Raw genomic sequence first — 27742 nt, forward strand, 5'->3', positions numbered from 1 at the left:
TTATTTATTATTTTTATTGAGCCCCAACTCGTGTGGGAATGTACATATAAGGATGACTATAGGAGGAGGACCAGGGCATGCCGTGCCGACAGCTGCCATTGATTTCGTTTAGAGGCGAGCAGAAAATTAGCCACGTTTTCATTTCATTTGCATGCAGTGCTGCATTAAAATTATATTCATGTACATTTATAAATATGTATAGATGTACATACATACATGTACATACATGTACGTGTGCGTATCTGCAGCGCAATAATATTTGCCTCTGATTTGATATAATAACATTGCCGCCTGTCGCATAAATAATGCATTGCACGAGCACAAGGAGCTTTATTGGAAAACACCTATTTTTATATTTACCTATCGAACTATTGGAATGGTTTTATTTCAATCAAGTTCGCTTTGATCAAGCTCCTGAGTTTCTTAGGCATCTTATAGGCATGTACATACGTACATATAATTGAACTTCCTTTTCTCTTTCCTCCTGTTCAAGGTGAATTCCTGGGAAACTCAATTATGAACACTCAAAGTACTCAATGGGGAGAGATAGGCGGTCGACAAGTCAATTTCTGTATCGATACGTAGAGGAAAAGCAATTAAATAGTCTGGTTCGTATGAGAAAATTCTTAAAATTGAAAATTATAATTATTCATTGCGGGGAGAGCTTTATAGAAAATGGCTATAGTCAGTCACTCATATTGGCTGTTTGGCGAGCTCTTAAATATAAAACATTTAACGCTCGCCTTTGTGGACAGCGCGACGCATTCGCTTCATTTGTTGAATGCATAAAGCCACGGCCGTCCCATCATGGGCTCTTGTGTCCGTCGGGCCCATTGTGAGTGGGTTTTCCATCATATTGTTCGCTCTTATTTTTAAAAATTTTTTTTTTATATTTTTTTTGTATTCATGCAAACAAGTAATGAAGTTCTCTTCTTTGCTGTGGATCGCTGTTGCTTTGTTGTTTTTATTCGGCTTGATATTCTTTTTATCGATGCACGTTAAATTTTATTGCAATTGTTATGCGCTCACATCTTTGATGGGTGGTGTGATGTGGAGTGGTGCCGTGGCGTTTTATATTTAATAAATTTAAATCACTTTATATGTGAGTTTTATGTGCGTTAATAATGCGAATGAACGAGCGAAATGCGTTTCCACTTTTTCTCCATTCTTTATTGACAAAGAGCAAAAATTTCAAAGGTAATTTATTCCGCACAGTCTACGCCATACAATATGGACATAAACTAACCGGCATTTGAGTGGGCTGTGGGTGTGTGGGATATTAATGATGTTTTTTGGCATTTATTTTAAATGAGTTGAGTGCATTGAATCTCTGGCAAAAGAGTCATCCACTTTTAATGGTCTTACACTTACATATGTAGAGACTTTGTATACAAGTTTCAATTAGGAACTATCTAATTAACATACAAAAATTAGCGAAAAATACAAGAGTATGCCAGTACGCAGGCGGAGAACTGATATTATTAAGACTGATATATCCCAAACTAAGTCATTCCACTGTTGGGTGGATTGGCAAAAGTGCTTGCGTATTTGTATGCCAAATATGTCAGGGACGACTTAAACTGTCGCCTCTATTTTTCCCATTTGCTTTTAAACTACTCTCGCATGTAACCGAATTTGAAAAGAAACTGTTACTTTGACCACGCCACACCTCCCACACTCGCTCTCTCTCTCTCTCTCTCTCTGTTCTTCACTTCGTGTCTGCATCTTAAACTTGGAATAAAGTTTCCTTCTCCCTCTTTTTTGGGTGCACTTTTGGCTGTCAACACATCGACATAACGGCACATTCGTCCAATTTACACACAAGTTTCGTGCCGGGGCCGCCAGGCGGAGCCACTCGAGGCAGGACTTCAGCGCCAGACAAGCATCATCGTGCCTCTGGCTGCGTCGGGGCGGCGTCGGAGTCAGGCAAACTTGAACTTTTGTGGCCAGCCAGATGGCTGGGACGACTACTGCAGAGGGTCCTTTAGTGTACAGTACTTACATCTATCCGAATATATGAATGTACAGATATATTTTCCTGATATATATATATACATACATACATACATACATCAAAGTGCCCACGCCCACAACATTTTTGGCAACCGCGCGCATTCCTCGCACTCTAATTACATGTTGAGCCAGGGCCAGGGAGGAGAGGGCCAGAGAGAAAACTCAAACGGAAAACTCGGCTTGAGCATGCGTTGTGGTTTTTCATTTGCATTCGCTTGGAAGAACTTCGTTCTGGAGTTTTAAGTGAATGAAATTTCTTGGTTCTGGTCCTGCTGCTTCCGCTCCCTGCATCCTCGACCACTTCTTATGGCTTGTGAGGATAATTAAATTTGGTACAAGTACCCGGCGCAGTCCATATCTACTTCTATATTTTACTTATGATTTCTTCTCATTTTTTGGTCTTGTCACTGGCCCTCAAGTATGCCGAGCTGCGATAATTTCAGGCGAGCAGGCAAATTCCCAGAGTTTTCGCTTCACGGCTTAGTGAGCAACAACAATTTTGCTGCAATGAATGCACTTCCCCCACTGCCGCCACAGCATCCCTCCCTCCTACTTGTTTTGGGTTTTCTTGTGCTAAACTTTATGGGGGAAAATCATTTATCAATGTCAGAGAATGAAGCACACTCCCACTGCGCACGAGAGAACTTGTGTGTGCCGTCAGATTGCTACGGCCTAGCCTCTCATACGAATAGTGCAGTCTGAAAGTGCGTGAAACAAGTTGGCAAAACTTCAGACTTTGTTTCGTTTCACAAAATAGTCAAGTGATTTCCAAAATTATGCTCCCGCATGAGTGCATCGCTCCGCCTCAGACACGATATAAGCTTTTTATGAACATTTCATTCCGAAAGACAATTTAGTTGAAATAATAACAACGATCATAAGATGCTGGCTGAGTTAGTGAGCCTGGTACTCAAAGAGAACAGGGGTAAATATTTAAATGGGGTGTACGTTACGAGTACAGATGTGGGTATGTATTAAAGTAGTAATCTACAAAATTAAATAAATATGTACTGAAGTTGGATCGCTTCAGAGCCCGCCATGCATGGGGCGGGATATATATTTTTTTGACAAGAAAAAGAACATTTGATAAACAATGGCATAAAGTTGATTCTGCAATTCAAGGCACTTCCTGGTCATCTGATTATTTCCAAATGAGGCGTGGCTTTGTCTTTGGCTTATGCCACAAACTTTTGCACTTAGCGGCAGCTCTCCCGCCATACCCGTGCTCTCTGTGTGAAGCGCTCGAGCGAGTGTTCGTTCTAATCCCCTGGCCGCCACTTGTTTGCTGGCGAAACAAGTTTGCACTCAAAACTCGTAAATAATGGATGGAAAAAGCGCAACCGCACCATTCATAATGGAAAAAGTTGCCCAGCCACTTGAAACTATTGCACAGGCACTGGGCCGGATTCCGGTGGGCTGGTCGGCCTGGTCTGGTCTGGTCTGGTCTGGACTATGGTGGATCAAGCTGATGGCTGGCCCCCTGCCCGGACATTGCATGCCGTCACGCCTTTGCTGGGGATGCAGCACTTGCCGCCGGCGTTATTGTCATGTGTACAGTAAAAATAACAAATAACAAACAGAGAGCACAGGGCACAGCCCCAGGACAGCCACAAAGACGGACTCTGGACGACCCGATGCTGTTATTGCATTGGCGGCGGCTGTGTTGTGGCCTTGGTGTGGTTTGCTCTAGCCGGGCCCTGTTCCAGTCCATGGCATTCCGACAGCATAACCCACATTCGTTTTGGAGCCAAGGTTATAGTCACATTTTTAATATGCTGTCTCTTCCGCTGCTGGATGTTGTTTATGATGCGCATATCCAATGAAATTGTATAAATGGATATTTGTGAAATAAATGTAAAATGGCATTCAGCTTTAAATTCCGCAGGATGTGAGAGGGAGCTATAACTTTGGTCCACTTCCTCAAATAGAAGGCAATAAATCTCAATACTTATGAACTTAAATGATGTAATTTAAGTATCTAAGCGCCTTTTTAAAGACTCTGTTTAAGACTTTTCTCATAGCATATAGCTTAAACCATATTGAATTATCTTCTGTCTCACCTTTAGCCATTCACTGATTTATTTTCCGTTTGCAGTGGTTTCCCGTCCCGGCCCTGAACTTGAGGGAAGAACGCGATGGGGATGGCGACGCAATTAAAATCTGGGCCACCCCGGCGCAGCGGATAAACGCTGCTGAAAGCCGGGTACGGCGGAAATTGGATTCGCACACACACTCCTGAAAACAGATGTCGCCAGAGCACACAAACAAAGCACTCCGGGGTGTTTGTGTGCGAGTGTGGTGGGCAGTACAGCAATTATTGTAATATGCGTAATATTTCGACTTTAGTCTGAATCTTGTGCGGACTTATGAAAATCGATTTAATTTATGCTGCATATATTTGCATAGTCTCTTCTTTGGGAGAATAGTAAGTTTGAGGTCGACCGTACGACTCTTCTCACACGTGCTTCAAACTCGTAAATTCGCAGCTTTAACGGACCCGGCGAAAACCGAAGCCGGACGAATCCACCATCAACCACGCGATTCGAACAACTGAGTGCGAGTGCGAGTGCGGCCCGGCAAAGGGCCGGCAATGTTCTCCAGCGTGAGCAGCGAGTCGACATCGGAACGACCCCGCCAATGAGAGTACCACACTCGCTCAAGCGGCACTCGGCCCATCGTACGACTCGTGACGCTCGTGGGCTCTGCGCAGACTCTCACTCTGAGTTGAACTGCTGCAGAGTGGTGGGTTTGGTTGAACTGTTATCTTCGGGTGCTGTTAAAGAAGCAACAGTTTGGTGCGGTCCATGGAGATGTACTCGGATAAATATGTCAAAATTCCCCTCTTGCTATAAATATGATTTTAACAGTCCCCTTCAAGTATTTTACCTCTGTTACTGAGCAGAGACAGACAGACAGTTTCTAATTTCTTGACTGCAGACAGTTCTGTTTTGCAATGGGAGATTTAAGATTTAAAAGTTCATAAGTCAAGGCATAAGAAGAGAGTAAATTATTTGAAAATAAATAGTTTTAATATATTTCTTCTTTATTTTTAATTATTCATTTGTTATTATTAATTTATAATGTATTCAGACTCGTATTTATGAGTCTGCTTTACAGAATAGTTTCTACTGTGTGGTTTATCTTCCCCACATACTTAAAACCTCCACACTCTGTCTGGCTGTCTGCCTGTCTGCCCACTCTCGGCAATGGTTAAATTAAGGGAACAATGGGAAAGATAATGCGAATGCCAAATTGGATTCAATTAAATTAATTTGTGGGCACTTTGGCATATGCAGCTCACTGCGAAAAGAATACGGAAGTGGAGTTTGATAAGTAAGTGCTTTAAATTATGCATATAAAACCCAATTAGCCAGTAATAGCATTGCCCACAAAAAAAGTGCAGAGCCATAACCGATGTCAGATTCTGCAGTTTCCGCCGTTGCTCTGGCCTGCTGCTCGCCTGGTACTTTATTCTACAATTTTCCCACATTCTCAGATCTATTAGGGATGGCCTTTACATAATGCAACAGCTGGCTGAGTGCTGCAATCACCCAACACCCAACACCCAACACCCCTTAGGGCACAGTCCTCTTGGAACTAACGCAGAGCACTGCCACTGGCTCTTATGAAGTTCAACAAATTATTGTGAATGGGATTTTTTGTTTTTTCGGGGTTGATTTGTATGCAGCGCTAAAAGCTTGAAAAATGTTTTACCCGCACGTGTTTCCTGCGCTTTGATAGAAATACCCCACACACACACACGCGGGCACACTCGCAGCACACATTCGAAAGACATTATATAAATAAAATGGGAGAAGAAAAGCACAACAATGAAATGCCAACTCGGTGCTGGCTAAGGGGGCTGACGGCGACAGTTACATTACAATCTGAGGCGTGGGACACTGAAAGGGAGTCAGCAGTGAAGAGATTGGAGTTCCTCTCCGTAGAGCATGTGACAATTTTAGAGAAAAAGTATAAAATTCTTCTCGGTTTTATGCTGCGAACAAGAATGGCAGTCAAGCAAGTGTGAGTCCAAGTTGGTTTTTCCTGGAAATAGTGCTATATGGGATGTAACCATATCGTACAACTAGTACTTAATTGAAGAAATTTCTGCATAGCTTGGTTCGAGTTTCTCTACTAGAAGAGACATTATAACTCTAATGAGTGACGAGACCAGGGCCAGGCCATACAAGTCTGATGTTTAGGTCAGCATACACGTTTGGCTGGTGACTGCCTTAGGGCTCCCCCCAAAAGGAACTCCCATTTCAAGGTGTGTTCCTGTTAACTTTGCAGATTTCGCCGGCTGACGGGCTGCATTTGCTCCAAATTGAATCCTGCGAGAATGCGCGAGACAAACATCTAAATTGTCAACGTAATGCGACAAAATATTGAAGTCAGCAGGCAAAGTCAGCTCGGCGGCCTCGGCCACAGTTTCGGGCTCTGGCTGTGGCTCTGGCTCCCAGCCACACCAGCCACACCTGACACATCTTGTCCGTTTCTATCCCTATTCCTGTCACTAGTCGCGCTCCTGGATCTGTCGCTACTGTGACTCAATTCAGCTGTGCGAAGCTTGCCGGGCACGAATTCAATTTCGCGTCCACAGATGCCATTCACCTTCGGCACGTACGACTATCAACGTCAACAAGTTAGCAGCGGGCGGATGGGGAGCTGGAGCGGGAAGGGCTCCTCCCAGGGATGCTGGTGGGGGGCGTGGCAGAGTAAAGTGGAAAACAGCAGTCAGACAATACAATTGCTTCCTTGACTGCATCTAAGAGCCAGCGCGGACTCGCCGTCTTCGCAGCCAACGCTCCCCGTGCTCCTGACACTTTTTACTGAATTATTTATATCGTTTTCTTTACCATTTTCCTTTTTTTTCCGACCCCTCTCTCTCTCTCTACCATCGCTCATTATTTTCTTTTGTCGTAGACTTGTCCAATTTTATTACTCTGGGTTGTCAATAAGCTTGAAATTTAAGACGTACTCGTTTCGAGTCCGGTTGTGTGGATAGTAATTAAATACATATTTCCGGCATTGCGCGAATCTTTGATTACCGCTGAGATTTGGTGGGACGTGGGACCTGGGCTTGTGCTAAAATTAAATATGACTGTGAAATATTTTCAAATTGTGGACACGGAAAAAGTTTGCTGCACCAAGACGTCCCCGTCCATATGCCCGTACATTTTGTTACTTCTTTGGTTTGCCCGTGGGAAATCTGCTAACAGAAAATAAAAGTTTCTGGTCAAGTGAGTGCAAAAGTTTTAAGTGACGCACTTTTTCACCAAGCTCTATCCCTTTCCACAGCCTCCACAGTTGCTGGCCTGCTCCTTGTGGGCCAGAGTTCGAGATTACTTTTGTCGTTCGAATTTGGAAGAGTGGAATTTTATTAGGCTTGACTTATGGGCCATCTGCCGTATACATGTGTCCCAGCAAATGCTTGTAGTTCTTGATTAAACTCTACATCTGGGAGGCAAGTTGAAGTGGACATTAAGCTGTGAAATGTTTGCTGCCAAAGCGGAATATATGAGCGGAACCATACATGCCATACAATGTACTCTCCTCTAACATACTTAGAAACCACTAATAAAATTCTTATATTTTTTGACCCAAGTTAAGTGTATGAACTGAGCACATACTTTGGTTGGTTTTTCTTATTTTGAAGCGAATACTTCACAGGAAACTAAAAAGGCCACAGAATAATCCAGACCACTGTCTAAACTGAGTGTAAATATATTTTTTTTCAGGTATTTCAATTTCATACCAGAGACGGGATCTTCTCTGGGCACGCTCTGGAAGATGGATGGAGGTGTGGCCAAGTGGCAAGTCGACGGGGAGATATAGTGCCATAAACAAATTCGTAATTGCCTTGTAATGCCTTGTGTTGACAGGACTCCGACAACCAGATAAGGTCCTAGGCTCAGCGAGAGAGGTATGTATGAAGCTGGAAATTAGCATAAAACTTCAATTCCGCTTTCGCATATTGCGGCCGATGCGGAAAGAGCAGAGCGAAAAGGGCAAAAACCATAATTTACAAACAAATCGCAATAGATTGCCAACTATAAAACAGGCGGGCTTACGTGGCTACAGTCTCACACATGCGGACAAATATACGTTACTCCTGCATTAATTAGTAGTTTATTCTAACTTTCAAGGCTTGGCCGGACCGCACACAATGGAGTGTGTAAGTCCTCGTGCGAGTATATGGAGTGTAAATGAACTTTTTGTGCATTTGACTAATTTAATTTCAAAGTTCTGTCTGTTCAAATTTTATGAATATTTAAAAACTTTCGGCCCCCCAAAAATGATTCCCTGTCTGTGCCTGTGTGCGAAGACAAAGCCTCCTTCGAATTGAAAATTCATCAAAAAAGTTGAACAGTTTGTAAAGTGGATAAAATATTCATGCATGCAAGTTTATATTAGTCAAAAAGTTGGATTGTCTAATAATTCACTAAAAAGCAATTAGCTCGCTCCTAGCATACCTCTTTCTATGCAAGAATTTCCACTTCAAATCAATGAAAAGTAGTTGAGTTGAGATGTTTTCGGTCATATTCTGTGAGTGAATAATGATGGCATCGAAAAGTTTTCAATTTGAAAACTTTCCATCGCTCACAGCTGATTTTGATTTTTAAATGTCCACTGAGACCCTTCAAAATGATTTGATTTCTTGACAAGTTATTCTTTCATTTTGGAAAAGGCAATGGAAGTTTTTACGTGGAAACAGCGGGAAGCAAGCAAGGTCTTCTTTGGGATAGTACGAGCAGAAGGAACACTCTCATGACGAGGCATATGATTCTCTTCCAACTCCATCATCCAGAGCTATGAGTACTTAGAAGCACAACAAAAACGAGCATATCGCAGAAAGTGCTAATCGAGGAGCCTCATAAATATGTATAGGCGACTGTTTCAGTTGTTATATGTTAATTTGGGGCAGAAGTGCCGGCACAGTTACATCTTGAGCATCTGCCAGTGTGGTAAATAATATTTACATGCCTCAGCATTTGCATAGCTAACGACAAAAACTGCTCTTCGGGCCGCACGAGCACATGCGGACACCTCGCCCCACTCATGGCTGGCAGACCTAACCCGAACAGTTCCAACACCAGTTTACACAAATTAATGCGAACTCGCACGTGTTAATTCAAGGATGTGCTCAGCTCCTGCCGCTGCTGGGGCTGCTTTATCCCTTCCATGGTATTTGGCATGAATTTGCATATTAGAAAAAGTTTTCTGCTTGTGAAATGTCAGTTTAATATGCGTGAAGTAGTTCTGCACGCCCCCTCCTTGTAAAATGCGCTTAAGAAAAGCGAAGATAAAACTTTGCGCAATCTAACTTTTGGCCCAGCCCTACCCGGCCCGACTCAACCCGGACTGGGGCGTGGGCGGCATAAATAATTAAGGCCACATAGCAACTATGACACTGCCAGGCGGCATCGCCACTGTTCGTAGTGTTTCCCAACACACTGCTCGGGGATAGATTGTTTAAGTTTGCCTGATTTCAGTGACATGTGGGATGGTATGCTGCCACGAGGGATGTATGAAAGTAAGTTTCATAATTGATTAGGAAATTATCATTACGTTTTATTTCGGTTTATTCCGGTAAACAGTTTCAGTTGGAGAGGAACACTAAACATTCACATCGTGGAATCCTAAGCAGAATATGCCTTGGCGCTCCTCTCTGCAAACATGAACTGGATGAGAATGACCAAGTAAGTGACCACGGCTGCGAACATCTGAAAGAGATTGATTGAAGCGTTTCCATCACTCGATAAAGTACACTACACTTACGCTACTTAGCAGGTGCAGATTAAGGCTGAAGAAGTCCTTGGCTGTGACCACAAAGCGCTGATGTAGAGTCTGCAAGGAGAACTCACTGACAAGATTGTTGTAGCGCCTGCTGCCCAGTGGCTTGGCCAACTTTGAGATGAGACAACCAATCTCGCGACCCTGTAATGATGATGTTTGGGCAGTAAATAGAAGAAGGAACCTGGAGGTTATTATCTTATTCTCACAAGGTTATTGCTCTGCTGGCAGTGCCAACAGGCTGCCGATATCTGAAGAGCCACATTGAAGATGAAGCCCAAGTTCCGTAAGACGGGATATAGCCTAGGGGGAGTGGTCCTCAAATCGACAAACAGCCAATAGGCGTTGCACACAAACCCCGCAAAGAAAACAATGAAGATGATCAGCAGACTGCCACCATAACTCTCGTTGAGCCGATAGAACAAATGATGGAGTTCGTTATAGCGTCGCTTTAGGTCTATTACCGCAGCTGTCTGTTGCTCCTTATACATTGCCTGAAGCTTACTCTGCGGCCAGCTGCAAGCTAGCCCTCTGGCCAGCACCTGCAATTGGCGACGGGCAAGACGAACGCGAAGATTCACATTCATAACCTGTGAGATGAACGCTATGATCTGAAACTGTAGTGCCAGCAAGCTGGGCTGTGTCTTCCAATAAAACGATACGACTCTGGACGAAAACGTATCCAGATTTGAGCATACCAAGTAATGAACTGCAATGATCGGCAGCAGGAGTCCCATTACGGTGACTGCCACCGAAGGATCTGGACCCTCAAGAATGCCAACGTCAGCCAGCTGCAGACTGCGCTTCTGCAGGAATGTATTCGTCACAATGAGAGCATGAGACCCGGTTTCACAAACGAGCAGGAAATATCGCAGCATACAGTCAAGATCGCAGTCCTGGAATCGGGTAGCTCTATGCAGCGTAAGTGCCCAAATCGTTGTGTACCAGCACAGCCAGCAGCCGAACAGAAGCCACTGAGCAGGCCGATTGCGACGCCCAGAGATGAGGCCAAGTGCGGATAACGTCAAGTGGAAACATCTGAGGAACACTCGCGAGAAAGCTTGCTTCCTGCTCAGGGGAAACATTATGACTAATGCGAACTCAAAGGGGCATAAAGACACTCAGACGGGCACCCAGATGGAGTACAAATCCATCATTGTCATTGTTAATTAGTAAAGACTACGAGTACTTAGAGACTTACATTTTCAGCACCCGCATCGCCGTACCAGAAGAGTGCGGCAATGGGGGTGCCAAAGTCAATGGCGGTGGCTCCGTCGTAGGTGAGGATCAATAGGTTCTGTTCCGCGTACAGTCCCATGAGCATCCAGTAAGCGTTGGTCACAAACTGGAAGCTGGTCACCAGGTGTAGTCCGAGCATGCCCCAGCCATAGCAGTCGCTGAACACTTTGTAGCACTCAAAGATGCGTTCGTAGGTCTTGCGAAGGGTTTGTAGCTGGCCCCATTCTTGGATCCCGTACGGCTGCCAGAGTTCGTTGCCCGCGGCCAGTGCGAGAAGTGAACGACGCAGCTGGAGCGAGCGTTGATTGAGATCCATTACATGCTGTACCAGCTGAACGTAACGGAAGCGGAGCAGCCACATGAGCGGCAGGGATATGAAGAACACTGGGGATATCTTTGTCCCGACCTTGGCGCTGACCAGGACTCTTGCAAGATCGCAGGTAAACTGTGTCGCCATCAGGGGCAGCAGGTGCGGGGCCTGGCGACCTCTTCCGAACATCCCCAGGCGTTGCAACTGAAGCTGCGACTGGAAGCGCAGGTCCTCCAGCTGTCCGCGGGTCTTCTGCTTCAACACACTCTCCAGGAGAAGCAGCAGGCCCAAAATGGAGTTGCCCATGAAGAGCATGGTGCCCACGATATTGCCCACACTTTCCGTTGCCAGCGATTGAAAGCCGATTCCAATTGACAGTAGGTATCCGAGGTACACAATCCAACAGCAGCGAATCGCCACGGATAGAAACAGGGAGAAGAGCTGGGAACTGGGCGGCAGCGGCACCAGACCCATTAGCCAGAAAACTCCGGCCAGAACTCGTCGCGTGAGGCACTCCAATGATTTCATACTGGACTCAGAACTAGAAGTGTTTGGTCTTAACTGTGCGGCACTCGAGTGAGCTATTCATCAGCTGCAACTACAATCCATTTATAATTATAATTATTAAATGACTCTGCTTTTTATTTGGTATTTAATTTGTTGTAGTTGATGGAAAGCTGCTCTGTGTAGCCTAGCAAAGGTCGAACGCTCATTTCAGTCACATATTAAACATATTCTCGCTGTATCAGTATTGGGAGCCAGACCACAAAGAGCGCTAATTAGCTAATTAATAAATTAATGGACTCCCAAGTCAATCGATTAATGTAAATTCGAATTAGATGCGTCTATGCGTCTGTGAATATATTTAGAGGTAATCTCAGATAATGTGTTGCCTTTTGGCCACTTTAATATTGGTTAGCTGCGCACTCTAATCCCTAAAATAATATCGCCATCAATTATTGCAACATATTGGTCACGTTTACCAAGTCTCGCAAATAACTTGGCAAAAGCAATTCTCTTTGTTTAGAACTACTCTCAGGGCCAATACGAGTACATATTTGAGATGGCCAAAGGAGGGGACCGATGCGACGTGATGTCACAAAGTTGTTTCAATTTAATTTGACTTTGATCGCCAGCTGACGCAGATGTCAGGCTTGATGACATGTTTCTCCATGGTGCTGCCCAATATCCACTTATGCCACATGCGAAAATCAGCAATATTTGGGGGACGAGCATGTCTCATTCTGTTTATGGATTTACATCAGGGCAAGCTGTGGCCAAATGGCAAATGACTCAAATGATATTGTAATTGAAATCGATGATTTTTATGAAAAATTGTATTAACAGATGAACGGTTTTTATTGAAATCATTTCTGATGGTGCCCTTTCCCGACATCTCTTTTATGTAACACTAAAACGAAATTTGTTTTGACACTTAAGTTTATGCGCAGAAGAAAGCACTCTTTCGCCTCATAAAAATTAGTGAATAATATTCACTGAGTATTATAGATGTTTATTTTTTCTGTGCGAATGGAGTCTTTAAAATGTGACAACTTGTGAGCGCAAAAGGGATGGGAAATGGGGGCGGGAAATGAGGAAAAGTTCTGTATCGTGTTCATAGATGGCTCTGATGGGCTTGTATGTTTTATTGCCCGAGGAGCAGGAAAGTGGCCGAGAACTTCATAAATCACAGAAGTTTGTTTTAGCCATGAAAAGCTTACGAGGGTTTACCAAAATGAAAATTTATTGTCGATTTGAATTTCAGATTTATGTATTTGCCCTCAATCCAATGGAATGGACCTTATGCGACTACTGACAGAGGACGAGGCCAATTCCTTACACTGCTCTCATGTGTCCAAGAGAATATCCAATAATCATTCTCATTTTCGTGCTCGTTTCTAATTGCTCTGTCCATAGGTCTAATTGCCAATTTTCCACAGAATGGAACAGGGGACAATCATGTCAAGCATGATTAAAGAGCTGTTTCTGCATTCTAAATGTCCTTTCAGCTGTGGCAGACCGATGTGATACATTTAACAAACCAGCTTACCTCTTGGCCTAGTCATCGCACTGATCCATTCGATACACCTTATTCTCTGCACACTTTCTCCATCACTATTTCGAAGGGTTGTCCTAGTATGCGGTTGGGTTTCCGCACTAAATTTCGTATTCAATAAGGTTATCTCTCACATTTATGCAGTTGATGCGCACTTATAAATGCGAAAGCAGTTGCACACCAGACCCACAGTTGCTTAATCTTCAAAGGCAGCCGCAATCCTTTTTTTTTTTTTGGATAATTTGGGGCTTTGAAGCAAAAATTCCTTGGGCAAAAATGCATAATTCATAAAACGGCAAAACCGCGCTGCCCTCCCTACATATTTTCATGTTCTTTCTTCAACTTTGATGGTTAAACTTTGTAATCTGATTCCCCGGATTCCCAGGCTCGATTGCCACTACATCAGCTCATGGCCATCGATTTCTGCTTCATATCGCAAGGCCTCTCCTTTCTCTGATGTTTTTTCACCAGCGCACTTTTGGCCAGCCAGTCTTTGCTCTGGGGCAACTAAGTTTAACAGCTCAATGTGAAAAAAGGGTGAAGTTTTTTGCACATTTCTAATGCATAGTTGATGGCCAAGGAAGCTATAGGCGAGCACTTTTTTAATGAGTGCATAATCCTCCTCCAACTACTCGAAAGTAGTTCGATGGATTTGTTTGCTGCTTCTCTATTCAACTAATTCAAAATATGTTTCAATTCCCTTGTTTCCTCAGCTTCCTTTGATCATTTTTTCTTTACAACCGCAAAAGCTCACCCAACCTACAACTCAACTCAATCTCAACTGTTACCCAAGAGAGATTCATTTCACATATCTTGGTGTACCTTTTGAATAACTAAATCGCCATTTAGTTCACTCCACTTGCCTCAAACTTTAGGTTGTTGAATTCAAAGCTCAAAAGCTGCATGAGTTATTTTAAAACCATCATTCATAAAATATTCAAATGAAATCCTTGAGTACCGTCTTCAAAAATGCAACTCAAGTAATTAGGCATGGCAGATTTTTAAATACGAATTGTTGGCCCAAAGTTCAGCGTCCAGGCTGAGAGTATTCGGGTAGGTGCTTGTGGCACGTCGGAAACGTATTTGAGGGAAGAGACAACTTGTGCCGCATAATGTGACATCCTGCCTAGAAAGTTGCGGCAAGTGTGCGAAAATGTTTCGTTATTTATGTATGCGCCTGTTGCAGTTGGGTTCCCAGTTGCCTGCCAGTTGCCTACCAGCTGCAACTGCTCCAGCAATTTGTTTGTTGTTTTGTTGTGTGTTTGGGACAACTTTGGCCGGATGATGTCTGAGGCGACTCTGGGCCTGGACCGGGCCTAGCCCTGTATTTCTAGCGGGTGCCAGCTGCACAGTGTCGCTGGCTGCTCGGTGGTCGCACAGCATCTGTAGCTGGAGCAGTTGGCTGGAAAACAAATCACATATTTAAACAAGTTTCACAACTCGAAAGTGCAAACAGTGCACGTAGCGAACTTTGGTTTATGATAAATGTTCACGGTATTTCAAGGAACAAAACTGAAATGAAACATAACAAACTAGACCCCGTCCACGATCGGGGAGCAGGAAACTGGTAAAATGTCCTAGGAGTAGAGCAGCTGGCCTTCCTTGTCCTCCTCGAGTCTGTGCTCCCAGAGCAGCTTATAGGAAATGTCGCCGCATAGCCGACCCATCTTCTTGGACTGGGTGGCATATCCGTCCTTGTACTGGGCCAGGATCGGAAGGAAGGCAGCAATGGCGGCTCGGGTTTCAGAGGGCTTGGTCGAGTGCAAGACCAGAACGAATCCGGTGGGAAAGACGGCAAAAACTACGTTTTCCCCCTCATTGTTGTAAGTGATAAAGGGACGAGTGCGGCAGTTGCGGGTCACCTTCGTGCGATGCTGCTCGCACAGAAGGTACAGGTCGAGCTCGAAGGGCATGCAAAAGGAGGCGTTGACAATGTTCCGACTGAGATTCTTCGCGTCCAACTTGAAGTCCAGCTCCTCAACCATCCGAACCACCTTGAACAAGGAGATGTAAGCCGACTCGGCGGTTAGGGCGGTGGACACCGCCTTGCCGCCCGCATATATCTTGACCAAGCCAATGGGATTGACGGTCTTAACCGTGACCGAGGGATAGCAGTCCGTGTCGCAGCGGGAGCCAGTGATCAGGATGCACAGCTCGTAGATTTTGAATCGAGAGATCATTTCAAGTTCACAGCTGAATGGTCTGTATAGCAGCTGGAGGTGCTTCTCCACAGCCGTCAGCTTACTCACGTCCTCGAAGATGTTATCGTAATTAATATCGACATCGGGTACTTCGGGTTCGTTCTCTTCCGAACTGGAATCCCACATAGAAATGGGAAGCTGGCCAGAGAAGAGGTTCGACACCTCTTGCTTTACGACTTTATCGCTTTCCGACTCACTTGTGTCAGTTTCATCTGTTGAATGGTCAATGCGCAGATCCATTGCTTGCAAAAGATTCTGAATATTGGCTACGGACTCATCGTCTTTAGCTCCCTTGTCATTTGTGTCAACAGTCTTGGGCTCTTCTTGTCGATCGTCGCTGGAGAAATAAGAGTAGAAATATAAAGGAAAGAAAAGCCTTGCATAACTCACTTCCTCTTGTCTTCCATCATATCAAATAAACACTCTTCGGATGAACCTTTCTCAACCCTATCTCTGAAAAGCTTGGCGTGGGAATGCAAAGAAATATCGTAAACTGTGGAACTTACCGCTCATCCACGACGATCTTCTGAATTTCACTTGTATCCATCTGCTTTTTCTTGCTTGTAATTTTATTTGATTGTTTTTAACTATTCCGACGTATTACTTAATGTGAATTGAACATTTTGACGTGAAAAGCATCTCCTAAATCACGACTTGAGTAATTGGTTTTCACATTTGAGATGCTTGCCAAGTACCCGTTTGCCACACAATCTAGGTGCTTTTTCGTTTTCTGTAATGACAAACTGCAACAAATGATCAGTAACAAAGGAGCGGGATAACGAGGCACCATCGAAAGCCGTTTCAGTCAACTTATGAGCTTGTCAAGCTTATATTTACACACAGTTGACCATATTTTATGTCGATTCCGGTTATGAAATTTACAGAGCTGTCAGAAAGAGTTCGGCGACATTTTAGTAAATATTGAAATTTAATCAAGCAAAGTGCAGTGCACACAGAAACACAAACATGTGTGTGTATGTACACACATAGCAGGCCGGGATGGCACGACAGCGATATGAACACGTCCTCCCTCAGACACCTGTCACCGTCGTCGCCTGGCATTACGTACACTCGAACTCGTGCTCGTAGCGCCAGTTTCAGCGCCAGCTTCAGGACGAGGATGGTCTTCTCTCTCGACGTTGCACAATAGCTGTGGGAGGGAGCTGTGTGTTTGTCGGAGTCAACAATCAATTGAATCGATTTCATTTTACAAATTGCGTTGAATTTTGTGGTGCAGCCACCACCAGCTGCAATTGACGGGGTAGCCAGTGGCAACAATAACGAGCCCTGGGTGGTTTATGTACGAATACGAGTACACGGGTATGCAGTTGGATGGGGTCTGTCTCGCATAGACTGATTTTGATGATCAATTGCTACATGCAACAGCTTCTAATTGGAAGCAACCCCCAGTTGCCGAGCTCAGCCAAGACACAGATGAATGGGAAAATATCGATTGAGCTTCCTTTTGTTCGGACTGCAACGCACTGTGCAAAAATACCCATTCAATAAACTCAATTTAAAGTGCGAATATTGTTTCCTTGCCCCAACAGTTGACTGCTTTTCAGACCCACACCCGAAACCCATTTGTCATACATGAAATTGCAATTTAGACCCTTGTCCACATAAAGCCCATGCTTAAATCGATTATATACTATTTCAGTAGACGCCTACGCAGTCCGCAATTAATATGCTTTTTGGATTTGGATTTCCAAATGCCATGTCCATGCCCATTTGGGGTTTGGGCTCTCAGCTCCCAGCTCCCAGCTCTCAGCTCTGGCAGGGTTTATATGGGTTTGAGGTTGTGAGTGCCGCGCTGCATCTGCAATTTTGTGTGGCTGTAATTAAAAGTTGTGGCGCCAACTGTGTCCAGTCCCACTTATTTTAATTCAAATTTGAGTGGCGTTTTTGTGAGGGGGCAAGTAATTAGAACATAAAGAGCAATCGAAGCTCACCCTCCCCCAAGCCAAATTACATTCGGCGAGTCCAGCAGGGTAGCCCGCGGCTGCCCCGGCCGATGAACAATCGGAGATAAGTGCAGGCAGGCATGAAATATAGCAAATAAAGCACTGGCCTGCCCCCCTTGTGGCGTGGGCTCTGCCCTGGTGCATGTCCTCTCCACTCAAATAAAATGTCGCTGGCACGCAATGTTTTCATTTAGCTAATAGTCATTAGGCAAGCGACGAGTAACAATTCGAATAATTACAATTCCTTTGCGGCGGCCGTGAATAGGTTGGGGGCTGCGATTGGGGGATGGGTCATGTAATCATTTTGTGGCTGGAAGTGTTTTCTCTTTTTTAGAAAATTGATTAACACTCGCACGGGGGCAGATAGGGCACGTTTAACCCTGAACAGGCCCCGGCAGCAGGGTGTAACTTTATCGTTTTGTTCTGGCTGGTCTGGCGGAGGTCTTCAATCCGATTGACACATTAATAAATGTGTTGCCAATGCCACTGACAGGTTTTCCTTCATTCCTTTTTCCTTTCTTCCTCCTGTGTAACAGAGTGTTAAGTGCATTGGAAAGTTTCGCCCACTTCTTTTGTTTTTTTATGAACTTTATTTCTTCCATGCACTTCCTCCACGCATGGTCACCATGGGGAGGCCCCGGACAGCGCTGGGCCACAACTTAAATTGAATGCCCTCCCACCTTCCGAAACTCCCGGGCCCACCCCGCTCAAGGGAACTTGGCAACTCTACCACTCCCGCTGTCGCCGTGCGGAGCTGTCGCCGTTGTTGCTGAAGGTGTTCATGCGTGCCAAGAAATCAATAGAAAAAGTTTGAATTACAAAATTGGAAAGAAAACAAATAGTGGGACGTACGAGCAAAATAAGCAAACAATCAGACGGACGGACCAATTGAGGGGGTGGCTGTGAGGAGTTCGGACATGGGAGGGAGTTTCTTTCGATCTAGATGGGGAGCGTGAGCAATCCCAGAGCCGGCAGAATGTTGGCTTTGGCCAGCCCCAAAGGCAAACAAATCCTCTGACTCTGACAAATGTTGAAAAGTTTAACTGCAACTTTTTATGGATTTTCCCCCGTTCCCCGTTCCCTTTCCCTTTCCCTCTCCATCCTATACGCTGTATGTATTTTTTTTCCAAGCTTCACATGCAGTTTAGAAGCACATGGGGAAAAGTATGTGAAGTGCTGGTCTGAGGGATTATCATCATGTATGATGGCACATACAGTGGAGGATGGAAAGAAGTGCATTATATACACATGTATGAACTTTTTTACAGCACAATAGACGAATGAAACTGTTGGAATAAAATATGCTGAGAGTTTAACCCGGCTGGAGGTAGGAAAACATTTGTGCACTGCACAACCCCAACAGAAATTATGAATTGGAATAAATGTGTAAATTTCTAAGTAGAAATAAACTTCACAGATATTTCCGTGTTCCATCTATGTCTAGTTTAGATGGTCAGAGTTGAACAATGTTAAAGCGTACTCTCAGGCACAGGCACAGGAACAGGCACAGGGACGGGCACAGTGAATGGCTTTGGCATCGGAAAGCTCAGGCCTGAAGGACAGCATTAATGTCACGAAGGTCCCTGTTGATGTCACATGTGTATCCGGATCCATGGCGGTCTGGAATCCGCGCATCCTCATAAATTATGCCGTCGATGGTGCTCAACGCTGGCAATCGATTGCACAGACCAGAGGCAGCCCTCATGTGTCGTGATTTATGTCCATCGAATGCAACGAATTAAAATCGATTGCAACAGAGGAGAATATTGACGCGATCGCCTGCCAGTGGGTTAATTTATAGGCCGTTTATTGATGGGTGTTTGGTATAAAATGCAATTTTGGCAGTGAGCTTACCCGATGGATTCTGTCTCGTTGCCGATAACAAGGGCTTAAAATACAAATTTCAGCATTTAAGATATTTACCAAACGGAAAAAAAATAAACACCATTCCGTAAGGTTTATTAAACGATGTAACTGGGTCCCATAAACCAGCAGCCCCCCCCCAAACAAAATACGGTTGAAACGAATGTTTGCGTACAACATTTTTCGTTTTCCACTAATTTCCCCAAGGCATTTTCCCCTGCATAACTAAAATCCTGAGCTGAGCGCACCTTCACCGGGGACATGCCGGAACGAACGCAGCACGGGTGCGTGTGTCTGTCGTAAAAGTTTCCTTTCATTTTGAATTCCTGTGGTTCCAGTGGCGGAACGGGTGGAACGGAGTGTTGGAGAAGGGCAAAAAGGATTTCTCTTGCTCCTAATTGCAACTTTAGTTGTCAATTGTTGGCTTCCAATCGGTTGCTGCTGGTGACATCAATGCGAGGCAGCCGTAATCGATGCTCGGGCGATGCCTTGGGGGACTTTCAATGGCGGAAAACTGTGGTGCAAAAACCTTTGACTTTAATCAAATTCTGTCTTCTATCCCGTTGCCATGTGTGCCTGTAGATGCCCCTTGTAACTAATTGTAAATGCAATGTTTTATTTGTAGCTAGTTTTCTCTCAGTGTTGCGAGGCTGCTGATGCCATAGATTTGCAGTTTTCATAGCTCGTGTGGCAAAGTGGCTGTGTTGTCGCCCTGGGAAAGGATGCCCGAAATGATTCTGCCTTTGGCCTGGCCCCAGTCCGAGCGACTTCCAGATAAAAATGCATAATTAAACAGCGAGCAGGAGTAAAAAACGGCTACGAGTAGGACACAGCTGGCAACAGCAGGCCAGGGTCTGGGTCTGGGCTTGGGTCCGGGTCTGGGTCCGGGTCTGGGTCTGGGCAACGACAGCTTCAGCTACGAGCCGCATAAATTCGCATCCACCGCATCATAATGTCCGCAAATCCTGGACCTTTGCAATTTTAATAAGCACTCGAAAATGAAAAGGAGTCACCTGGAGGGATCCGGGTGTTAGGGCTCTCTCAGCCTTCAAGGAATTTTAATGGGCTTTGGCCGCAGTTTACCCTTTGCATATTTAATGGCTGAATTTTAATGAAAATTAAATCGAAATGCTTGTCGCCCGGCCACCGACACCTGGGCTGTCTACGCACTTGCGATTTATATTTTATCCTTCTGGCTGCCATCTGTCTTGGAGCCCAGATCCTTCTGCATATGCCACTGGATGGGCGTGGAATGGGGCTTGAAACAAATGGCAAATGGCAAATGGCAAATGGCCGCGAGCGGCACATAAAACATGGCCCTCTGATTGATGACTTTGACTTTTGGCCATCATTTATCATAGATAGTACGAGCAGCCTGCCATTGTTTGGCTGTTGTCAATGCCAGCGAGAAAAACGCAGCCGTGGCAGCCAGCGGCAACAGATGACGCTCATTCCGGTGAAAAATGTGCACAAAAGTGTCATAAAAGACGGACAGAGGCCGCTGGGCCCGTATCCGGCAGAGGCCGAGAAACTAATTGCAACAAATAATAAAAACTAATAGGCTGTCGAAAAAGGGGCCCCCTCCTACAGCTCCCATCTCAGCCCGGACTCTGCCAATGAAAAATGACTACGAAAATGGCAACGGAAACAACAGGGAGAAGAAAACTGCAAGGATCATCATCATGAATCATCATCAGAGTCGTCACACACTCATCCGCAAGCAGCCAGACAGTCGAAGAAGCTGCTCCGCTCGGCAAGGAAGTTAATGTCCTGTCAAGAAGTCGCTGCCTCGTTGCGCCCCTAAACGTCACAAATTGCTGGCTGGCTCGCGGTTGGGGTGGCAGAAGTCGGAGTCTGGTTACACGGGAGCTTACATGCACATTATCTGCTTGCCCCCGACTAAGTTTTTCTCCACACGTGCATATATTTCATGGCGCGACAGGTCTGGGGCAAAGGTGGCGTGAGACAGCAGCGCTCATTTGAGACGCTCACATGTCAAAAGTTGTTGCGCAGCTCCAAAAAACTTTTGCACAATACTGAAGCGGATGCCACTGACGCCTAGAGACGCGATGTATCGAAGAAACGTTTAATTTGTTCCTAGAAAACTATTAAATATATGCTTCAATCAGCTCTATATGCCACGAGACTGCTGCAGAAGCTCTGTATAAACAGTTTCTAAAGACACTCACACTACGTGCGGAGTCTAATTTATGATGTCAAATGAATGAAATACTGAAGCTCATTTTATACACTTTGGCAAATGCAGTTTTACCTCAACTCAATGGTGGCGAAATGGCTGAAAGGCTTTGGTTCCACGCATGGACACAATCCATTCATTTTTTTTTTGGCAGGAATCGCATTGGAAATCTTTCTGCAATGGTGTCCGCTTGGCACTGCACGGTTCCGATGACTGCCAGAGCACCAACTCAATTGGTGATACTCCGTCATGTGCAGCCAATTAGCAATGAAAACCTCAACACACAGAACTGACTCCAGCACCATCCAGGCCAGCGCGGCAAACCCTCGCGACTCAACCTCAGCGAAACACAGGACAATGTGAGTGCATTTTTGCAGCAATCTGTGCTCATTTTTATGAGTTTTGCTGACTCCACCCCCATGACAGACTGTCTGTCTGTCTGGCTGACTGAATGCTGTTCAAATGGGAAATAGAGACATGTTGGCTTTTCTGCTTCCGATTCGCAACAGTTGGCGTTTCATGTAGCAGTCACCAGTCCATTTCTGCACGAGTATGTGTCATTGTTGAACAAACAAACCCACTCACAATCGTCCACACAGACGGCATGTACGAGTGAAGGTACGGCTGTGTGTGTGGCGAACAAGAGGAGGCCACATATGCTAATACATGGACGCAGTCAGCCGTGCCATGTACTCCTCGCACCGGGCAAATCCCCACCCTCGAGAGGCTTACCCACTCTAATCCGAGCTGGCAACGTCGACTAATCCCTGGGAAATTGTTGGAGCATTAAAACAAAAGTTTACCAAAATAAAGTGCACAATTATTAGGCTTTCAGAAACTGAGGACGGGTCCCAGTGATTCCGCTCTACCAGTTCAAGCTGAGAACGTCAAAGCTCAGTGAGGCCGGATTGATGCTCTCCAGCTGACGCATTCCACTACGGTCCACCACGAACACGTCCCAATTGCGCTGGTTGATGATTAAACGCTTCTGGATCTCGGCCACACACTTCTTCAGGATGGAAACAGCCTCCGCTTGGGTCAGGTTCTGGTGCCAGTACCTTTGCAGGATGCTGCCACAGAAAACGCTGCCCCATCCGTGGCCGGCGTGGTTAATGGACTGAGCAGCTCCGAAGGAGTCGATGTAATGCAGGTCGGGTCCCTCGACGACGTCGTAGCCTGCCAGCAACATTGCCACCTGGTAGCGGGTATTGCTGCGTATATAGTCGGCCAGATTCTTGCGGGTGAAGTGAGCTGCTGCACGTGGACTCAAGTGGTACCCGTTGGCGATCTTGTACAGGTGCAGGTTCTTCGATATATAATCCGTAAACTGCAGGGTGTCGCCACCATCGCCCACTGTGGCTATCATGGAGAAGTCCGAGAGTCTGTGTATTTTCGATTGGTCTGCAAGGAGCAAGAGGATAATCATCAGGAAATGAGCGAGCTCACCAGACATTAGCTCACCATCTTTCATGAAGATCAGGGACTTGGCCTGCATTGTGTCAGAGGCAAGCATCACGAAGTCCGGTCCCCTGATGCCCAAAATTGTTTCCATGGCCATGCCAACGGCAAATTTGTAACACAATTGATTTAGGTGCAAGGTGAATTGTGTATTTATTGAACAACTAAATTGTGAGTTATGTAGCCAGGTAACCTAGTTCGACTTGGCCCTGTCGCGTGTGTTGCCGATCAAGGTGAAGAAAGAGTAGGCCGCCTTGCAGCTCGCTTGAAAGGTGCTCAGGTGTATGGGCACCAGGTTGCCCGCCAGCAGGCGGGGATTACTCTTGGTGCGCTCCGCGAGTATCAACATGTTGGTGCGGTATCGGCGGTTCTGGTTCACCCAATTGCTGCAGAAGACTGCATAGTGGAGTTGCCCGAAGCGTTCTTCCAAGAGGCTGCCGTAGAAGCAGATGGGATATGTCTGCATAACGAGCGCCAACAGGTATGAGGCGAAGTACATTCGGTCGTGAATGGACTCAGCAAAGAAGACCAGACCGAACATGGTTGCTCCAACATTGAGGGCCATGACAAAGAACTGAATCGTCATGGGCCACGAGATGAGAGCGCTTGTGAGCTGAAGCAATCTGAAACGAAAGTTATCTACGGGTATCCACAGATGGCCGGATGAGGTGCTCACCCGTAGAGATCCTTCTGGTCCTTGATGCATAGGACGAGCTCTGCGTCATTGGCTTCCTGCTCGTTGGACTCGTGGCCTATACTGGAGATGCGCAGACTCAGCAGCTGACAGTGCTCCGCGCATAGGCACAGGGCCACCGGCGGAAAAGAGTCGTCTGCAAAGTTCTGCAGAATCTGAAATAATATTGCGACGAACTGAAAGCACAGGGCTCCGATGTAGTTGGTCGTGGAGTTCTTCCAGTCGAAGGGGAACCACGCGGGAAATGGCAAGCTCCGCTCGCGCGTGAATAGAAATGAAAATTCCGAGTTCAGGAGCACAAAGCCGTAAGTGTACAGGAAAACGTTTGACAATTTGCGCAGCTTTTTGGCCATCAGGCGATGACATCGCTGCTGTGCTGCTCCCTTTACACGATCATCCAGCCTGGCGATAATCTTCTCCATTTCTCTGAGCCTTCCCAGATGCACCACGTACAGGCCGAGCTTCAGTACAGTGGCCGTCGAGGTTATCGACAGACTGAAGTTGGTGATATTCTCCAGTGGCGTATCGAAGCTAAACATCGAAAGGAGAAGCGAAGGCGAGAACAGGGCCACGAAGATGTTGAGAGCCGTGGCTCCACTCCAGTACTTCCGGGCATTGAGCTGCAGCGCGCCAAGAATGCGCCAGGCTCGCCACTGGTCTCGAAAGTAGTCACTCCCCGTCGGGATCTGGCTCTCCCTAGGTGCCATTTCGCAATTTGACTCGCCCTGAATGTGGTTCAGGAATAGTTTGGTGCAGCTTTTATAGCACCTTCACCTTCTGATTCGCGCAATTCGCGCAATTAGCGACATCAAAGACTCGCGTTATTAGCTGACAATTAAATAATTTTGCAGCCTTCAAGGGCCAGCTGCATTTCCCCATGACAAATGGCCACAAAGCTTGCCTAGTAAATATTTAATATTCTAATACTTATAATATGCAATGCACGGTGTAAGTTTATAATCTGAACACTTCTGTTTGTGCAGGATGCCACGCATTTGTCGCTTTCCATTTGCATTTTATAAAGCTAGCCGGTTGGAGTGGTGTCCGTGTCCGTGTCCCTGTCCGTGTCCGTGTCCGTATTCGAGCTCTCCTGCCACCGTTGGGGCACTTAAAAACCACTTAGCTCTGTTTCATTGAAATAATTTTCAGCATTTCCGCACTTGAACACGGCTTCATTATTCGCTAGCTGCATTTTACTATCCCCATTGTCTGCACTTTTAATGTGATGGAAATTTGCGCAATTCTGAATAATTATCACATCCATTTTTGAAATGGAAATATTTCCGCAATTAAAAACATATTTTCTAGCGCCCTTCAAGTAATGACGACCATTCCCCCCTTTACATCCTTTGTTGTTGCCACTTCGGGCGTTAATGCTGCAATTAAAAGTTGGAGCTGCAAAGACAGGAAATTTGCCCGGAATGGCGCTCGATTCTATTGTTTTAAATGTGTCTCGGGGTCAGATCCCCGAAATGTGCTTAAGAACTTTGTATGTTTTATGATATCTCCGATTTACGTGGCCATTTTTACTGTCGAACTGCATAAAGTTGTGCCAAGAAATAATTCCCCAACTGGCATTGACCAACAATTCATCAAGCAACAATTAAAGTTGACTCACCCACCCGTGTTGCGGACGAAATTGTCGCGCCTCACGTAGGCCGCTACCATCAACAGATTTGTACAACTTGTCCGCCCAGTACGTTTCGATCGCTGTACGTGTTATCAACTCACTTTCTCCAGCCAGAGTTCTACCTCGAGCTTTCTTCAGTTCGTCTTCTAAGAAAGAGTTGGCCGTATCGGATTGACCGAGATGGGCCCACTTAATATTGCTCAATCTTTTCATCCGAAGCATGGGAGCTACCCAACGAACTGAAGGCACGCCGAGGCCCCCACATGTGTGAAGAGCATGGAAGAATGCGGTTGACACGTCCAATGGAAGACCCAACCATTTCCTTATGACCGAACGTACCAGTATGTCACACTTTCTCAGGACACCTATCATCACACTTCCAAGCGTAAGCTTGTGATAGAGTTGTGGGATAAGCACAGTTCTGAGGGCGAACATTTTCTGTTGAGGTTTGAGGGGGGATCTTGTCAGTCTCAACAGCTTTGGACCGAGGTCTTCGGCTGGACTGTACCTGGTCCTCCCCTCTGCAGTGAACTTTATGCCTAGATAGTTCCACTCGTCTGAGCGCTTCAAAGCTGGACACGTGCGCGAACCTATTTTAAAGTACTGTGGTACGACCACAGTACATTTCTGTTTAGGTTGCCCCTTTATTCCAATTGTAAAACATTTATCCGAGTTTAAGGTGAGCCCGAGTGAAGACAGAAAGTCAACAGTCGTGTCCAACAGTTTTTGAAGCCCCATTGGAGTTTCCGTTAATAGGACTAGATCATCTGAAAATGCTGCTGCGTTTGNAAACGCGTGGGCTGACTCACCCACCCGTGTTGCGGACGAAATTGTCGCGCCTCACGTAGGCCGCTACCATCAACAGATTTGTACAACTTGTCCGCCCAGTACGTTTCGATCGCTGTACGTGTTATCAACTCACTTTCTCCAGCCAGAGTTCTACCTCGAGCTTTCTTCAGTTCGTCTTCTAAGAAAGAGTTGGCCGTATCGGATTGACCGAGATGGGCCCACTTAATATTGCTCAATCTTTTCATCCGAAGCATGGGAGCTACCCAACGAACTGAAGGCACGCCGAGGCCCCCACATGTGTGAGGAGCATGGAAGAATGCGGTTGACACGTCCAATGGAAGACCCAACCATTTCCTTATGACCGAACGTACCAGTATGTCACACTTTCTCAGGACACCTATCATCACACTTCCAAGCGTAAGCTTGTGATAGAGTTGTGGGATAAGCACAGTTCTGAGGGCGAACATTTTCTGTTGAGGTTTGAGGGGGGATCTTGTCAGTCTCAACAGCTTTGGACCGAGGTCTTCGGCTGGACTGTACCTGGTCCTCCCCTCTGCAGTGAACTTTATGCCTAGATAGTTCCACTCGTCTGAGCGCTTCAAAGCTGGACACGTGCGCGAACCTATTTTAAAGTACTGTGGTACGACCACAGTACATTTCTGTTTAGGTTGCCCCTTTATTCCAATTGTAAAACATTTATCCGAGTTTAGGGTAAGCCCGACTGAAGACAGAAAGTCTACAGTCGTGTCCAGCAGTTTTTGAAGCCCCATTGGAGTTTCCGCAAATAGGACTAGATCATCTGCGAATGCTGCTCCGTTTGTTATGGCATTTCCGACTGTGGCACCAATCTCATTGGGGAAGGACTTAAGCAACCGATCGATGAATATTATGGGGGATAACGGATCACCCTGCTTAACACCTCTTGCAGGGATGAACACTTCTGATCTCCATCCTTCTCCATTGAGCGTTGTGCCACAGACTTCGTACGAGTGTTGTACGTAGTCGACAAACTCTGTAGGGGCACCGTAAGCGGTTAGCATATTAATAACCGCTGCATGAGACACAGAGTCAAATGCTTTGCTTATATCTAATGTGGCGATAAAGCATGATTTACAACGTTTATGGTGGTCCCTCAGAATCAGATCGACTATCGTCGTATTGTCGGCACATCCGTCTGTTGGTAGGAACCCTCGCTGACGCGGGTCCCAATTGACTGATAGGGTCAATCGGGAAGCCAAAATGGCATTTAGTATCCTGACCATAACAGATGGTACCGTTATAGGACGAAAGTCTTGTGGTCGAGATGCTCGTACCTTCTTCGGAATGAAGATGGTTCGAGCCTGTCGGATGGGTACAGGTAGCTTTCCGCACCAAAGAATCAGGTTCATTATGCGTAGCATAATACCAGTTGGAATCTTCCTGACAGTTCTAGGATAAATTCCATCTGGCCCTGGGGACTTCGTCAGCGACACTTTATGTACCCTAAGGTCTCGCGGTGTGATCGGAGACCATACCCTTTCAAGTGGTTGTT

The 27742-nt window shown here is 45.7% G+C and overlaps 5 protein-coding genes across 7 annotated transcripts in view; all 5 read right to left on the reverse strand.

Moving 5' to 3' along the window:
• Positions 1-4568, reverse strand: part of LOC117584471 (protein O-mannosyl-transferase TMTC1) — a 40715-nt gene extending 36147 nt beyond the window's left edge. For all 3 annotated transcript variants that reach the window (XM_034273393.1, XM_034273392.1, XM_034273395.1), the window contains exon 1: positions 4074-4568. The gene's annotated coding sequence lies outside the window, so the exon portion shown is untranslated. The remainder of the gene's footprint in view (positions 1-4073) is intronic.
• Positions 4569-9656: 5088 nt separating this feature from the next.
• On the reverse strand, positions 9657-11887 carry LOC117583931 (gustatory receptor 23a). Its single transcript, XM_034272613.1, has 3 exons — positions 11012-11887; positions 9796-9954; positions 9657-9740 (listed from the first exon to the last, which is right to left on the reverse strand). Exons 1-3 carry the CDS (start codon positions 11885-11887, stop codon positions 9657-9659), a joined length of 1119 nt encoding a protein of 372 aa, XP_034128504.1.
• Positions 11888-14927: 3040 nt separating this feature from the next.
• LOC117584101 lies at positions 14928-16206 on the reverse strand. Its single transcript, XM_034272850.1, has 3 exons — positions 16123-16206; positions 16007-16069; positions 14928-15953 (listed from the first exon to the last, which is right to left on the reverse strand). The coding sequence occupies exons 1-3, from the start codon at positions 16161-16163 to the stop codon at positions 14993-14995; spliced, it is 1065 nt and encodes a 354-aa protein (XP_034128741.1). The 5' UTR covers positions 16164-16206; the 3' UTR covers positions 14928-14992.
• A 6232-nt stretch (positions 16207-22438) lies between these two features.
• Positions 22439-23274, reverse strand: LOC117584552 (probable proteasome subunit beta type-2). The gene is made up of 2 exons (XM_034273504.1): positions 23102-23274; positions 22439-23041 (listed from the first exon to the last, which is right to left on the reverse strand). Exons 1-2 carry the CDS (start codon positions 23196-23198, stop codon positions 22506-22508), a joined length of 633 nt encoding a protein of 210 aa, XP_034129395.1. The 5' UTR covers positions 23199-23274; the 3' UTR covers positions 22439-22505.
• LOC117584551 (odorant receptor 23a) lies at positions 23257-24681 on the reverse strand. The gene is made up of 2 exons (XM_034273503.1): positions 23775-24681; positions 23257-23721 (listed from the first exon to the last, which is right to left on the reverse strand). The coding sequence occupies exons 1-2, from the start codon at positions 24497-24499 to the stop codon at positions 23292-23294; spliced, it is 1155 nt and encodes a 384-aa protein (XP_034129394.1). The 5' UTR covers positions 24500-24681; the 3' UTR covers positions 23257-23291.
• Positions 24682-27742: the final 3061 nt, after the last annotated feature.

Source organism: Drosophila guanche, unplaced genomic scaffold, assembly GCF_900245975.1.
Source record: "Drosophila guanche unplaced genomic scaffold, DGUA_6, whole genome shotgun sequence".
Classification (NCBI taxonomy): domain Eukaryota; kingdom Metazoa; phylum Arthropoda; class Insecta; order Diptera; family Drosophilidae; genus Drosophila; species Drosophila guanche.

Excerpts from the sequence above, each read along its gene's own strand:
- LOC117584551 (XM_034273503.1), bottom strand. The coding sequence starts at position 24,499 with ATGGCACCTAGGGAGAGCCAGATCCCGACGGGGAGTGACTACTTTCGA. Across the intron at positions 23,722-23,774 it reads GACCAGAAGGATCTCTACGG|ATTGCTTCAGCTCACAAGCG; the intron begins GTGAGCACCTCA and ends CTTTCGTTTCAG.
- LOC117583931 (XM_034272613.1), bottom strand. The coding sequence starts at position 11,887 with ATGAAATCATTGGAGTGCCTCACGCGACGAGTTCTGGCCGGAGTTTTC. Across the intron at positions 9,955-11,011 it reads GCGATGCGGGTGCTGAAAAT|GGTCGCGAGATTGGTTGTCT; the intron begins GTAAGTCTCTAA and ends TCATCATTACAG. Across the intron at positions 9,741-9,795 it reads ATCTGCACCTGCTAAGTAGC|ATGTTCGCAGCCGTGGTCAC; the intron begins GTAAGTGTAGTG and ends AATCTCTTTCAG.
- LOC117584101 (XM_034272850.1), bottom strand. The coding sequence starts at position 16,163 with ATGGATACAAGTGAAATTCAGAAGATCGTCGTGGATGAGCG. Across the intron at positions 16,070-16,122 it reads AAGATCGTCGTGGATGAGCG|AGATAGGGTTGAGAAAGGTT; the intron begins GTAAGTTCCACA and ends CAAGCTTTTCAG. Across the intron at positions 15,954-16,006 it reads ATGATGGAAGACAAGAGGAA|CGACGATCGACAAGAAGAGC; the intron begins GTGAGTTATGCA and ends TTATTTCTCCAG.
- LOC117584552 (XM_034273504.1), bottom strand. The coding sequence starts at position 23,198 with ATGGCCATGGAAACAATTTTGGGCATCAGGGGACCGGACTTCGTGATG. Across the intron at positions 23,042-23,101 it reads CCTGATCTTCATGAAAGATG|ACCAATCGAAAATACACAGA; the intron begins GTGAGCTAATGT and ends TGCTCCTTGCAG.